Raw genomic sequence first — 16,214 nt, 5'->3', positions numbered from 1 at the left:
CGCTTTATAAGACTGTGCAGAATTTGAATTGGCTACTTTTTCTGCTATTGTTTGGTATTTAGAAATACTTACAAAGATGTTATCAGTTGTGCTAGGAAATACCATAGTGTATGTAGGTAAAAAAACAACCACTCATTCAACTAATGCTTGATCTGCATCTGAAATGAAAATCTGCAACTAATATAACACAGTGAATATGAGTTCTGTTCTAGTCATGATTGGTCAATTATTAAAACCAATATTTTCACAGGTGAAGATATAACATCTGTTTGTATTCATGATACATGATTTATGATGAAGATAGATCTAGAACGTTCTATTCAATTAATAATTTCTGATATTTCACAGGGGAAACTAATAAATATGCATATCTGGAAAGATGTTGATGTATTTCGTTTTGTTGTTAGCCATCAGCTGCATGTTTGGATGCAAAGGTGTTGATCTTTGTTGAGGTTTGTTAAGATATCTGGGCTGTCGGCCCTATGCATGTACAATATATTTGCTAATCTGTTAAAAAAAAAAGTGTTGTTCGTTAGAGTTGTGTAGGCCTTCCACTGCAAACTTTTGATCTATTTTGTTTGTTTCTTACAGATATCTGGGCCATCGGCTGTATATTTGCAGAGCTGTTGACGTATGAACCGATTTTTCACTGTAGACAAGAAGATATAAAAACTAGTAATCCATATCACCACGATCAGCTGGACCGAATATTCAACGTAATGGGCTTTCCTCTAGGTAAGTATGACTGAGAACAGAACTATTTTCAAATTTTATCTATTCAGTCGTCCACCAGTACTATCAGGACAATAGGCTTAGGCCTGCATTTATGACGTTTTGAGTACTGTGTACTGTAATTTTGTAAAAGACCCAGGCCCGTATTTATAAAATCATTCTTATACTCAAGCATAGATTTTGTGCTCAAACCAACTTTCTCGTAACCCACTTAAATCACGTCAAACTATCAAAAAGTCAAATGTAAACATTGAAAACAGTATTCAGCTCTAAGTCTCTTCATATTTTTTCTTGAGTGTTCGATTTGGCATTGTCAGGTAAAGGTTTTGGTGCAAATGTGATAATGGCACTTTCAGTGTTTGCTGATATTTAGTATGGAGGTTTCCGAAAGGTCTAATATTGATGCACTGCAATTAAAATAGTTTGTTTATGTGATGTGTGCTGTTCGTCGCCATATGGCCGCTAAGAGGGTGCTAGTCAGTTGATGTCTTTTTCATGAATGATGTCATATTTCATACATTTAGGAATACATTTTGAAACATTTTTTTGAGTTTCATGGGAACTGAAGCACAATGCCCGTTATGAGGTAGTGAGGTTTTTAAATCTTTAAAAGCCTGCTTTTCTACACCAGTTTATGGTATTTTAACCGAATGTGTTATGAAGTAACATTCGGAACAGGAGATGAAGTGTTATATAAAGGAAGGAGTTATGCCTCTTGGTATGTCATGATCCCAAAATGGGAAATATTTGTTTTTGACAAAATTTTATTATGATTGAAAATGTTGTGCTAAATTTAATTTGATGTTTTACCCTGCTATTGTGTGATTCAATATGTTCATTTCAGAGAAAGATTGGGAAGATATCCGTAAAATGCCAGAACACCAAACACTTATGAAGGACTTCAAAAGATCTATGTAAGTTAATGATATTATACCTGTTCTCTATAGATCCATATTTTGAAGTAGGTAATTATCTGGATTAGCCAACAAATTTCATTTCAAAATATGTATTTTGCATGTGATTTCTGTTGAGTACTTTACCCACTAAACTTAGAGAGTTGCGATGTTGGAGAATATATAGAAATTATTATATCTGTTCATCTCTGAATTGGAGTAAGTCTGATGCACCTTTACTTNAAAATGATATATTCTAGAGGAAACTTGGTACCACTCTTCTGACAAACCTATAAAGATATACTGTACACACAAGAAGAATAACTTCACAGTGGTACACTTTTACATAAAACTTTGATTCATAACAAATTAACAGTAAATCCTTCTGTACAATATGATGGGAACTTCGTCTTTATTTTGTTCTCCATTCCAAAAATAATATATATATCTTTTGCCTTAGCTTTCAGTACTTTCAGTACTTTGATCTGGTTCTTATAATCGCAACTTGTTCAGGCCATAAATCTTAAACCTTTAAATATACCTTGATGAAACTTGATGTATGCCTGCATGACCCTCAGAAGGTGTGCAGTGCACTGGAATTAGGTTAATGTGACCTTCACCTCATGGTCAAAGGTCAAATTATCGCAACATTTTCAGTAAATTCTTGTCCAGCCGGTACATTTTAAACCGTTAAAGATATCTTGATCAAACTTGAAGTATACCTGCATCACCCACAGAAGGTGCGCAGTGCATTACCATTGGGTCTTGTGCCCTACTATATACAGAGTTATGGCCCTTTGTTTATTTTTAATACCGACGTTTGTCCGGAGCATAAGTTCCATGTTATTTTACCTACGTTGACCAAACTTACCATATTTATGTATCTTGGGAAGGCGGAATCACTCGCACTGAAATCGGGTCTTGAGTTGTGCATGCTAACTTTCGAGGTTGATCAAAAGATTGATAAAGATGGAGGATAGGCAAACTGATCAAACAGATAAGAGAAAAGAAGAGAAAAGATCAAACTGACATAGAACTAATGAAGATGGTACTATGATGAGCGCCAAGTTTTCAAATTCATAATTAAGGGGATTCAGGCACCTGCACCAACAGTAGTTTAGACAACTTTTTGGCCCCTAGTATCACCGATGATTTCTAGAAGGAGGAAACAACTGTATGAAGCAGTGTTATTTATGTTTGGATTTACTGGATCTATATCACCAACTTTCAAAGGTACACTCACCTGTGTGTTATGGTCATCCTTATGGACATTACATTCCTTTTTTTTGCAGATATGTGAACTGTACATTAGTAAAGTACATGGAGAAACACAAGGTGAAGCCAGACAGTAAACAGTTCCACTTGGTAAGTTTCTGATAATGAAAATGTATCACCCTTAAACTCACCTAAGGGATCATTAGGGGTTATCATCAAAAATGTTCCTTATATAGGGGTAAAAGCTGTAAGTTTATCGTCTCAATCTATGTAAAACGCACCTCCATAGGGATTAAAACCAGAGTAGGTTATGGCCGCTACAGCAAATATTTACTGTTGAATCAAAAAAACGGATTGGAAAAACATGTACCGGCTCTTTTATTGTTATATTTTTATGCAGACAACTATACTTTATCAAAGTTGCTCCAGTTTAAAAATTAAAACCAGAATCATATGGGTTTTTTTTCTTCTAAAAGTTTAAAATGAAATGCAGTAACTGTGCATATTTTAACATTAGTTTTATTTTATGTATTTTTTTTGCGCATTATTTGTTGTGCAAAGTCATGAATGCGCCAATTGAAAATCTTGTACAGTCGAACCTTGTTATCTCAAACTCTTTTAACTCGAAGACCCCGTTTATCCCGAAGTATTTCTCTACAGTCCCAGCCATATCTCTTCTTTATCTTAGTAAATAAAACTGATAATTCGAACCCTGAAAAGTCGAAAAACTGTATATTGTTCTCAATTGCTTATTTTTGGGGTGCACTGCACAATACATGATCATATCCTGTGGGAATGTCAAGAAACCCAGAATTTACTAGATAGTCTAAGAATTCTACTAGATGCTCTTTTTATCCCATTTAATTACAATAAACAATCCTATATTTTTGGATTTTTATCTCAAAATTTCAATAACTGCAAAGTTGATAATGAAATTCTCCTTGTTATAAAACAGTATATTTACAAAATGCGATGATTTCACAACTCCCTCAACATCAATGGACTTATTAATGCACTAAAACAATTTAACAACTTGCAAAACTTTATTGCTAACAGCAATGGAGAAGCTGCCAGGAATCTTTTTGAAAAAGCCTTGTTATAAAGGGGAAAATTTACCGAGTTGTAATTTTATAGTCTAGCTCTCTTCTCTTCAATGCCATACAGTGCTTGCTGATTTCTTTCAAAATTAATCAGCTGTTAATATTTACTGCTTCAATCTTGCTAATAAATTGAATTTTAGATAGGAAATAGTGCCATCTCTCTCTCTCTCTCTCTCTCTCTCTCTCTCTCATAAAAGCACATCGCATGACCATAAGTATTTTGTATGTACGATTGGGTACTGGCAAAATAGGTGTAAGGTTTAATGATGAATGTCAGTCAGGCAAAGGCTGTGTAATAGGTTTATATGTATGACATGTAGTGAGTAGGGTAGTATGAAATCTGTAAGATGAGTGTTCTGTACAATTACCCATCTTTTCCTGTCATAATTTACAGACTTGTATCTCATTATTTGTCATGCGTATGTGTTTGAAAAATCTGAATAAAATTCTAAGTTACAAAAAAACAAACATTTGATCATCAATATGCACTAAACCATTAAATTTGATATTACACTAAAGTTTGAGGACTTTAAAATATGTACGTTTACATTAAGAAAGTCACATTCTGGAATTCAGAATGCGCACCCATTAATACATAGATACCATGAAAACATTAACACTTTTGGAAACACTTGGAAAATTATGTTTGCCTTTGTATGAAAATGTATGACATGCAAGAAAACTTAATAAAGGACTGTCGCTTTTATAAGTGTTTTGTATTCAGATGTATTTGTTTCCGTTAATAAGTGGCTCTTACCATAGGCAGACAGCAATTCTCTTTAAAAGACAGAACATTGAATTTAAAAAACAAAACAACATAATTTTCACACAACACTCATGATAGGTCAGAATTCTCAAGGTCATTGCCATTGCAAGGGGAAATTTTAGGCAATATTACACAAAATATATTAATTGTAAAAATTATTTGAAAAGTAATAAAAGTGTACCCAGTATTAGAAATAATATAATGATTTGTTAAAAAAAAGTGATATTATACAGTATCCGTGGGATGGTAAATGCTAGGTACATTATTATGTATATGTAGATGAGTGTTTTTTGACTAGATGATGTGAGGTGTATCAGTTTCAGATATTCAAGTAGAACAGTTCAGTTGGTGGTTAACTTCCACTTTTTTGATTGACATATTTTAACCTACTATTTTTCCTTTATAGCTACAGAAGCTGTTAACTATGGACCCGACGAAGAGAATAACATCCGAGCAGGCTATGAAGGATCCGTATTTCCTGGAGGATCCTTTACCGTCACAAGAGTATGTAGGGATGTCCCGAGACAGAGATTGGGTGGGGGAGTAAGCTATCACTCTGAGTGTAGGAATGATAACAATAATTACATTGGTCAAAAACTACTTTAGGTTATACACGTACGTGTATCATACTTGTAAGGATTTTATGCGATCGTTCCCAATCAGAGAAATGAAAAACTTTGCACTGTACAAATACCATGTTAATTCATTATATCAACACTCTATTCTTTTAGAAAATTTCAAGGATTCTGCGTTTATTCTGATTTTCTGAAGTTTCTAAGCATTCAAGGCAGACATCATTTAATACTGTGTTTGCTATTTCTACACAGTATCTATAACCATCCATCAGCATCAGTAGTATGTTGTGATTTTGAGTGCTTCATTCTCAAAAACCATATTCAGCGAAAAAAACGATTTCAGATCTTCATTTACATGATTTATATCATCAGAATGTTTTGCTATGTGTTCAGTGTATTTGAGGGTAAGGTTATCCCATACCCTAGACGTGAATTCCTGACAGACGATGACGACGACAAGGCAGATACAGGGGCCAGTAAAGTTGGGGACAAGGTATGTCAATATCGGGTTTAGCTGTACAAATATACAGTAGATATGATTTTAGCATACTATTGTTTCAACTGGTTTTTAATTTAAATCAATAATTTCTGTATTGAAAAATTCTCAAGTGAAGAAAATATGACCATTTGAATGCAGATATAACACTATAGACACTATTCATTACTTTCAATAGGAATGACATCTGTATGCAATGTGTTCCAGAATCTGATTTGCGTGAGTTGGATTGCTTTATCACGGAATATTCCAAACGGATACCGGGTGGTTCCATTGGTTTTAATTGCAGGTTTACGTTACTGGATAATATTTCCAATGACTTTTGTCAATAAGGTTGTATGCATCTAATCCACACACCACTGAAATATATTACTTCACTATAGTAGTACTGAGTACCTGGAATCAACACAGGCTGCTGAGTTATGTCCCTTTGGTGAATGCCTGGAATGTTTGTAGCACTTTGAGAATCTAGGGTTACTGGATTAATCAAGTTTCCAGCGAACTTTGTTCCTTAGTTGTACATCTGAAACTGAAGTAGACAACTGGATCCTAATTGTCTTGAAAATTCCAGTTGGTGGCAAGCCTAGTACCTTTGCAGGCTACTGTGTAGAGGTACTCATGACCTGTGTTCCCGTGTTGTACATGATAAATAAAGGCAGTATTTGTCAACTTTTATAAGATACCATATATGAAATCACATAGAACTGTTAATACTGCCTAAAAAGTGACACATGGATTTCAAAATAATGTGAACATGTACTTTGTCTTTTTTCCTATGAAGCATTTTGTAAACACGTTTCCATGTCTGTATTGCTAGGGGGGTGCAGACCAATCGTCCGGACACAACCAACCGCCAGCGAAGCGTGTGAGAGTTATGCCCCCTGTGACAACAACAGGTTCCTCTATGGTAACTAGTGACTTCCAGGTACTGTACAGCATCCCTGTACAATGCTTGAGTGTTGGAATGACGATGGCTGTATGCATGCCTGTATCTATCCTGTATGCCGACTGTCAGCTTTGTTGTAACAGTATACTTCTCCACTACATAGACTGTTGTACTTTTGAATGTCAAATTTTATGTTGCATTATCAAATAGTGTAAAAATGTAATTTATTGTAGATCAATCATTTTTTGCTAAGAAAAAGCTTGCCATTTCATTCAAAAAATCTTAACTTATATATAAGTCAATAAATGAAAATAAACGAAAGCAAATAAATAATTGGATAAAAAAATGAATGTATTCATTTATTTTTTCCCCTGGTTAAAAATGAAAGTTCATTGTTGACATTGATAAAAATATGTTAAACCTTGTAATTTCTCTAAATGAAGATTTTTGGACACAATTAAGTTTTTAACTTGAAAGTCAAAATTTGAGTATTGGTGTAGTGTGGTATAAACTTAGAATAAAATAATGATCTTGCTTTAAACATGTGATATTGGTTACATAGAAGGAAATCTTCTGTAGAGACGATGGACAGATGTGAAATATTTTAAAGGAATGATAGGCAATCATTTTCTCTAGACAAAATTTGATTGTTTTACAATATTGACTTGCGTGTATGATATGGACAATTCCTAAATGCCATTAAATAGTCAATCTCATTATCATAGAAAATAACTTGAACCCACTCCATTTTATTGGTCAAGGTCAATCGGCTGTCTTCACTTAATAGAACATACCTGACTACCTTGAACAGTGTTTTATACCCCCCGCCATTTTAAAGGGGGTTAGGGATGGGGTCATATAGTGTTACCTAAGTTCATCTTATCCTTTGTGTCGTAACTCGTTTTCTTGACTCTAACGACTTCATTTCTGAACAGATTTTCATCAGGAGGCACGGTAGTCTAGTGGTAGGACGCCGAGCTTGTGACCAAAGGGTTGCATGTTCGAGTCACAGCATGGCACTGTGTTGTATCTTTGAGCAAGATACTTTACTCCGCTTGTTCCTGTCTTCTCGGCTGTAAATGAGTATATGGTTGGGCAGTGCTAGAATTGTTGAATGCTAGCTGTTAGCGCCGAAATGGCAGCTCCGAACGGCTGTATGCTCCCCAGGGAGTTGAGAAAGGTATTGGCTGGTTGCAAAGGCCCTATAACCACGGATAATAATTTGTGAACCGCTTTGAGACGACCTACGAACTAGGTTGTGATAAAGTGGTACATAAGAACCTTTAATTATTATTATTATTATCCAAGTTTTTTCAAAGGTCAAGCATGAGAATACCTCATATACGATTGTATGTAGGTCAAAGCCAAGGTCACTGTTGCTATTTATAAGTCAACCACAGGGCCAAGGGGGCATTTATGTCTTACCATACATTTTTTTAGTTTTAAATGAATTTGAGTAATTTTAGAGAAAAAGAATCGTCTTCATGATATTTTTTCAAAGGAGTTGATGTTCTAGAAAGAAAACAGTTTATTTCAGTTTTGTAACTGGTCAATGTTTAAAACAAGCGCAAATATTCTGACATACACTTTATATGTATTTGATGCAACGCTTTCATTTGCTAGTTAAGTAACTGAGAGGTTTATATATTATTGTAAAAGTTTTCTTCGGGGAAAGGTAATGAAGTAGTCGGTCTTTCTCAAATACCCCATTTATTTATTCTCAAACTTTTTTTGTGGCTAGATAATGAGATTTGACTATTTATTTCATGCATAACAAAATTTTGTGCATAACAGGTTATTTTTATATTATAATGTCTCTTATTTTGCATGAAAGCTTTCCTTTAGGAAGATGAAATGTTTAAAAATGAAACTACATCTTTGGTTGATAACACTGAAAACATGACAGCATAGCCACTATATAAACCTCCAAAGTAAGGTGTGAATTTATACGGGACGGGGAATGATAATCAGGACGTCATCACATTTGTGACATCATAATCGTAACATTGGTAATATCAGGGCGATACTAGCTGTTCCATTTATTGAAAATCTACCTCAAATTCAGAACACTCTATTATTGGGGTAATATCACCAGGAAAAGAAAATTCATGCTATTTTAAAAGATAATTGCTAAAATGCTGAAAGAATATTATTTTGGGCTAGGAACAAGTAGCTGTATGTTATGTGGCTTATTAAGTTATCAAAAAAGGTAAAAACTATGATGTAGGATGCATAGATTGACTGTGCAAATTAATTTGTGGCAAGATAAAACTTAGTTTTTGAAGCGTATTAAATGTGAGGAAATGGCTTCATAATGTCATGGTCTTGGTATGTTAAACATCTGTTTTTAATGCATTACAAGAACAATGCCTACTAATAATGTGCAAGTATATGGAAACAACCCGGGACCCATTTAAGTCAAACATTAAACTAGCAATGGGTAACAAGTGTTTAGCTGGCAATGCCTATTTGATCCCAGTTTGAGCAAAGACTATGTATGCACAAGGTATGAAATTCCGTAAAAGAGAAATTGAAACTTTATTGATAGTTACCTTTTAAAACATTTCAATCTTCCTTTCACCGGATAGTGCCTCAGTGACTATGAATTCTCTTGCTTTTGTTGTGTAATATTAGATGCGTCAATGTGATTTTAACCTGTTTATGTAATCATAGTTATTATATAAATATAACACTATATTGTGGCTTACCATAATTCTGTCTGCTTGTAATCTGATAGGGTTCTGCCATTACAGCTGTGACCTTTTGACCTTGTGAAGGCACATGCCAATCATGTCAGTTTCCTAGCTATCGGGTATAATTTGGAATCCTACCACTTTCACACACTAAATGTACAGTCTTAAGTATATTTAAATCCTAAAATATTCCTGATTAATTAAAAACAAATCAATTTCATGCACCATTATATATTGAATTTCTCAAAATTACTTCATTTTGAAAGTAGCAATTTCAGTTTAATTTTCTATTGTGAGAAAGAAATTTACAACGCTAATTTGAAATATAAAAAAAAATGTGAACCCATAAAAAATGAATTATCTGTACTGTTGTGTGTTTGAATGTAGGCTTTTACATGTCCCAATCTCTTGATCAGACTCGACCAGAAACCATCACGAATATCAGCATCCCCTCTGACATTTCTGATCCCGATATCAATGTTACAAAATGTGAAGAAGTGAAGAATATACATTGTAATCCGCAATAAAGTTGGCACTTTTTCATGAAATTTTGTAAAATTATTGAAATTGGCACCATTTATAATTTTCACGCAAAATGTTGTAAGTCAGGCATTTAACATGATTCTGCCGTTGTTGAATGTTCTCTTCCATTGTTGTAAAGCTAAATGTATACACACTGTATATATTGATTTGTCCCCTCATGCAGGGTGAAAAGTTCAAAAATAGGATTGGGATGAACATTTGAAATTTTGTAATGGCTGAAATGTGACAAGAGGTTGAATATGTACTACCCTCGGTACACAGGTGAGACATATGTCCTGAGACCTGTGTGTGCTCCATCTTTTTTGCTGGCAGTTCTTTATGACACCACCGACTCTCCAGGTCGACATGGGACGGTTGTACCTATGTCACCGAGAGACGCGACTCAGTCCTAAAGTCAACAACTCCACACCACCACGTTCACAGTGTTGTGTCCGATGGCAAAATATTGATAATCAGGTTTTTTTTATGATTCTCATTTTTATGAAAACATTGAAGACAATTTATGTTGATTTGAAAAAAAAATTAATATGAAAATTATGTTTTGTTTTCCAAGGGTTCCGGCTGGTACACATACAAACCCACCGTAAGTCAGGCAGGGTATAACACCCCCAGTACATTCACATCCTCACAACAAGTCCTTTCTACTGTGATAGAAACCAATGGACTACAGAGATCACAACTTCTGTACATGGCTTACTAACTTATCCACCATATCACCAGAATCCATCACACCAAAAGAACATTTGAAATATAATGCACTAAATATAAAAAGAAAATACAATTTAATTTTGGTGTTCGAGGTTACCTATTTAGAGGTTTTCCTGTTATAATCTATAATATCATTTAATATCTGGTGTTTTACAAGTTCTTGGTACCACCCAACCCTGTCACTCTGTGCACAAAAGTCATTTGACCTGTCCACACTAAACTGACCATGTGACCTGTCCACACTTAACTGACCATGTGACCTGTCCACACTAAACTGATCATGTGACCTGTCCGTACTTAAACTGATCATGTGACCTGTGCACACCACAACTGATCAGGTGACCTGTCCACATTTAAACTGAAAAATATGACTCCAAAACTTTCATCCTACTATATTCAACTGTGTGTTACTCAATTCTCTTGAAATACAACATACTCCCCGGGCGTTCAGTAACCACTGGTGCTCGCAATTCACTCCAGTGACTCAGAACCTTAAGCTACCTCAGTGGCTATGCACTGCCCCCTTCCCCAGAAACTCGCCACCTGCCCCATTGAATTGTCATCCACCAAAGGGACTCACAACTTGCCCCCAGGGGTTCAGTCTTCTCCAGAGACTTGCAATCTTCTCCAGGGGTTAACAATCTACCCCAGGGTCTCATGATCTATCCCAGGGACTCTGAACTAGCCACACACTCTCTAAGGGATTCACAAGGTACCCCCCATGGGTTAACAATCTACCCCAGAGACTTAAAACATACCCCAGGGGTTCAAAAGCTTCCCCAGGGACTCACAATTTGCCATGGAGGTTCACAATCTACCCAAAGGGGTCTCAGTCTACCAGAAGGGCTCAAAATCTACCCTTGGGACTTGCAACCTATACTCCAGGGACTACACACTTGGTCATTCCTACATTACCATAGAGTATCACACACTTCCCCTTTGCATCTTCATTTTCTCAAGACTAGGGGAACCCTTTGGGGTTCATGGCTAACGTTTTAGTCTACTCATAAATGCTGAGACTCATACCCTAACTCAGAGGATCTAAATTTTCTACTCAGGCTCTTACTCAACCCCTTGGGATCACATGGGGCATACATTTTGAAGCTACCCCAAGGGCACAAGCCCGATACTGAGATTACCATCTTGCCCTACTTATACGGACTTTGCCCTTTTGATGGGGTCACATTATGATATTGCATCATCTCCCTGGGACTCGCTTCCTACTTCTAGGGCTTTTACGTATACCCTGTCCAAGCAGTACATATCCCGTTCGTTCAAGCAATAACTTATATACCAACAAATCACACTTTATTTCTCACTTGCTCACACATTTCCCCTTAGGTGAACACTGTGTCACTCTGAGACTCACACTTCAAAAAGTCACATTAGCCCTTAGATATTTATCTTCTCCTGGGATTTCTCACTACCCTGGGGATTTCACACTACCCCTGGGATTTCTCACTACCCTGGGGATTTCACACTACCCCTGGGGATTTCACACTACCCCTGGGATATCTCACTACCCCTGGGATTTCTCACTACCCTGGGGATTTCACACTACCCCTGGGATTTCTCACTACCCTGGGGATTTCACACTACCCCTGTGATTTCTCACTACCCCTGTGATTTCTCACTACCCTGGGGATTTCACACTACACTACCCTTAGGACTTCACATTGTTCATGGGAAGCACACACCAATTACTCTAGGCGGGGGCATATACAGTAACACAATCCCGTCGACTCCCACAGAAAGACCATAGGAATGACACACCAACCCTGTATCCCATGCTCTGATCCTGGTGTTACCAGATACACACTATCACTATCGGTTTAGACACTGACCTTGACATATACTACTTTACAGAAGTCATATGGACCCGTATTTAACAAAATGAGCATATTTTTATTGTCTGACACTTTTTATAACTTAAACCTTATGTTCCAAAAATGATTAAAAAAAAAATGTGTGTTGTGTATCCTTCGATAACAACATGATAACAGGTTATACAAACCACACTAATCTTGTATACATTTTATTGTGTGCCAAATGCAGTGTTATTATCATACTTCATGAAATCCCCTTCATGTGTCTCCTCTTTTTGTTCCATTCATCCCTTCCTTATCCCTGTGTCCTACCCCCCCCCCCCCCCCCCCCCCCCCCCCCCCCCCCCCCCCTCCCTTTCCTTCCCCCATCTCTAAGTTAATTAACACTTCTAATCGTTCCATTCATCAAATCAACCTTGTTCTTCTCTTTCCTCTCTTCACCTTCCCTTCCTTCTGCCTACCCAATTCTTTTTCCTTCTCTTCCCCTGCCTTTGCCATTGGAATAAATTCCCATCCCTTCCCTTCTCCTTTCCCTCCTTCCACTGTCCTAACTAAGATACATTCATATATCTCAGACCATTCCTCTTGATTAAAGACCATAATGAAAGGTAATTCCGACATCCTATGATATATGATATCTTATACATCCCCTAAATAAAGATATCTGGGAAATACCACAATTACGGATATCTCAAACATCCCATAGTTAGATATCAGACATTCCTCATTAAAGATATCTCATATGTCCCATAAGTTAAAATATATAAATCTAGGACATCCCACAATTACTGATATCTCAGACATCCCATAGTTAGATATCACAGACAATCCATACTTAAAGATATCTCATATGTCACATAAGTAAAGATATTTAGGTCATCCCACAATTACAGATATATCACAGACAATCCATACGTATAAGATATCTCATTTGTCACATAAGTAAAGATATCAAGGTCATCCCACAATTACAGATAGCACAGACAACCCATAGTAAGATATCACAGACAATCCATGCTTAAAGATATATCATATGTCACATAAGTAAATATATATAGGTCATCCCACAATTGCAGATATCTCAGACAACCCATAGTTAGATATCACAGACAATCCATACTTATAAGATATCTCATTTGTCACATAAGTAAAGATATCTAGGTCATCCCACAATTACAGATATCTCAGACAACCCATAGTTAGATATCACAGACAATCCATGCTTAAAGATATCTCATATGTCACATAAGTAAAGATATCTAGGTCATCCCACAATTACAGATATATCGCAGACAATCCATAGTTAGATATCACATACAATCCATGCTTAAAGATATCTCATATGTCACATAAGTAAAGATATCTAGGTCATCCCACAATAACAGATATCTCAGACAACCCATAGTTAGATATCACATACAATCCATACTTAAAGATATCTCATATGTCACATAAGTAAAGATATCTTGGACATCCCATGAATATAGATATCTCATACATCCCATAAATAAAATGATCTCGTACGTCCCATAATTGAAGATATCTAGTGCATCCCATGTTTAAAATCCTACAATTTAAGATATCTCAGACATCTCATAAGTAAGATAATTTGGACATCTTTAAGTTAAAGATATTTCAGATTCTTTTATTGAAAGATATCCTGAATATCCAATAATGGGTTTTTTTTATTTGGAAATTTTTCTTGAATAATGAAAAGTTAATTATCTATTTTGTTTTTGTTAGTTACTGATCATCAATGTAATCATTTGTGTAGAGATTTAAAATGTGAGAATTATCTTTGATCTGTTATTATATGTCGTGAGGTTGGATGTAATCTCAAGTTGACTAACACGTAGCTGTAGATATTTTGTGCACTTGGCTTGTTGTGTGTGCTTGTAGATAACTTCTATCTTTTCTTCAATATACAACTGTACACCTCGCCTATATAAACATTTCATCATGCTTCAGTTCGCTTGCATATATATACATTATCCCTTATATTATAATGGCAACCTAAAACACTCTTTTGAACAATAAATTTATAATAATACACTGAAATGTTTTGTCATTTTCCATTTTGATGACCATGAATTATTGTTTTTTAGCAGCACATGCACAACGTTCAAGGAGGCAACCAGCAGGGAATGACCTTCACCTCTGGAAACCACTCGCAGACGTCTACGTCCACAACCTACGGACAGTCACGATTTTAGCTTTGGTCACAATATTTTACCGGGTAGATAATTACATGATTCCTGTAAAGACATGGAGTCCGGAAGGTGAAATGCACCTAAATCCAATCAAGAGTCAGTCCTGTGCAGTTCATTGCCCAATGAATAAGATGCAGTAGTGTAGCAGCTCATGAACAGGACATGTTTATATGGGCTTCATCAACCAGTGAACTGGACAAAGTCATGGATTTTATTTTCATGTGTTTTACCAGGACATGTACTGAATAGTCAAGTTATTTCATCGCTCTATGAACAGTATGCATGTAACAGTTTATTTATAGTGCATGGACAAGGACTGGTCAAATGTGTTTAAATGACCCAAGTCTGGGGTATAAGTACATTCATCGGACTGACTAGAGTGCAGCAAAGTGCTTAATTGCTCCATGAACAGGGCACAATAGAGTGTTCATTGTTCCATGAACAGGGTACAATATAGTTTGTTTATTGCTCGGTAACCAAGGCACAATAAAGTGTTCATTGCTCCATGAAAAGGGCACTGTTGTGTGTTCATTAGTCAATAAGTATGAGGTAACTGAGCGTGTTTTATCGGACAATGAAGATGATCTGTTGAGCTTCATCAGCCTATGACCAGGTGAAGGAAACTTGTATGACATACAGGGATAATATTGACTATTCACAGGTGATTCTATAACACATACACAAGTTTGTATGTGGTCAATTTGCAAAAAAAACACAATAACCTGATTTTTTAATTTGTCTGCCATGATGTATGCGAGATGTAAAAATGTATTAATATATGGTGCACCATTGATCAGCATACACAGGCCCCTATCTACTTGTAAACTTTCTTATCTGCATGGATTGTTAATAAAAGACAATCCAAATATATTTCTTGAGAAATATTTTCTCAAATCTGTAATGTTAATTGTGACCAAAATGGTTGGGATGTAGTACAGTTTAATTATGTATGTTGTATATATGTGATACATTTGGAATTAAAAAATTATTTATACATGTATATGTAATGTCATGTATATGTATGAGAAAACATTTCCAATGTTAACGTGAAGACATTTGATAGTTATAATGGAACTATTTTTCTTAGAATTGTATGGTATGATGTTGAAAGTGAATTTTGTGAGAGAATCTGTGCAGACGTGTGTACATGTACATTGTATGTGAGAATAAAGGAGACTTCATGATAATCTACAATGTGTTGTTGATGTTTACTGAGTAGTTTTAGCTGTTTCTAATTGCATTTTGATTAAACGTTGTTCCCATGCTGTCATTATGGGCATTATAGTTTTTCCTGCATCAGGATTGAATTGAGTGAAATAATTAAGCTAGGAGAAATAGTTTCTTCAGTGACATTTGACACCTTTGGCTGAGAGTGATTAGTATAAGTTGTAAAAACTTATTTCATAGTGGTTGTAAAATAAATAAAGTTAATATTTGATTGTTATACCAGTCAATTGTCCAAATTATAAGTCCAAATGTCCTTTTTATACAAGAAAGTTTATGGTGTAGAACTCTTGAAATGGAGAAGCTGATAGATCACAGTAAATCAGGATATTTAATGGTTTCCTACC

At 35.7% G+C, this 16,214-nt stretch overlaps 1 protein-coding gene across 5 annotated transcripts in view; it reads left to right on the top strand.

The window, feature by feature from the left end:
• The window catches only part of LOC110456883 (cyclin-dependent kinase 8-like), a 23,795-nt gene extending 7,963 nt beyond the window's left edge, over positions 1–15,832 (top strand). The window contains exons 6-13 of one of the 5 annotated variants that reach the window (XM_021507913.1): positions 592–735; positions 1,577–1,646; positions 2,918–2,990; positions 5,113–5,210; positions 5,675–5,774; positions 6,595–6,702; positions 10,453–10,482; positions 14,539–15,832. In XM_021507913.1, coding sequence (XP_021363588.1) covers positions 592–735; positions 1,577–1,646; positions 2,918–2,990; positions 5,113–5,210; positions 5,675–5,774; positions 6,595–6,702; positions 10,453–10,482; positions 14,539–14,646 — 731 coding nt within the window. In that variant the 3' untranslated portion in view covers positions 14,647–15,832. The remainder of the gene's footprint in view (positions 1–591; positions 736–1,576; positions 1,647–2,917; positions 2,991–5,112; positions 5,211–5,674; positions 5,775–6,594; positions 6,703–10,452; positions 10,483–14,538) is intronic. The other 4 variants (XM_021507915.1, XM_021507918.1, XM_021507917.1 and 1 more) reach the window with 4 other exon arrangements.
• Positions 15,833–16,214: the final 382 nt, after the last annotated feature.

The sequence above is a fragment of the Mizuhopecten yessoensis genome, unplaced genomic scaffold, assembly GCF_002113885.1.
Source record: "Mizuhopecten yessoensis strain PY_sf001 unplaced genomic scaffold, ASM211388v2 scaffold8937, whole genome shotgun sequence".
In the NCBI taxonomy this organism is placed as follows: domain Eukaryota; kingdom Metazoa; phylum Mollusca; class Bivalvia; order Pectinida; family Pectinidae; genus Mizuhopecten; species Mizuhopecten yessoensis.
This window is presented reverse-complemented; position numbering and strand designations above follow the sequence as displayed.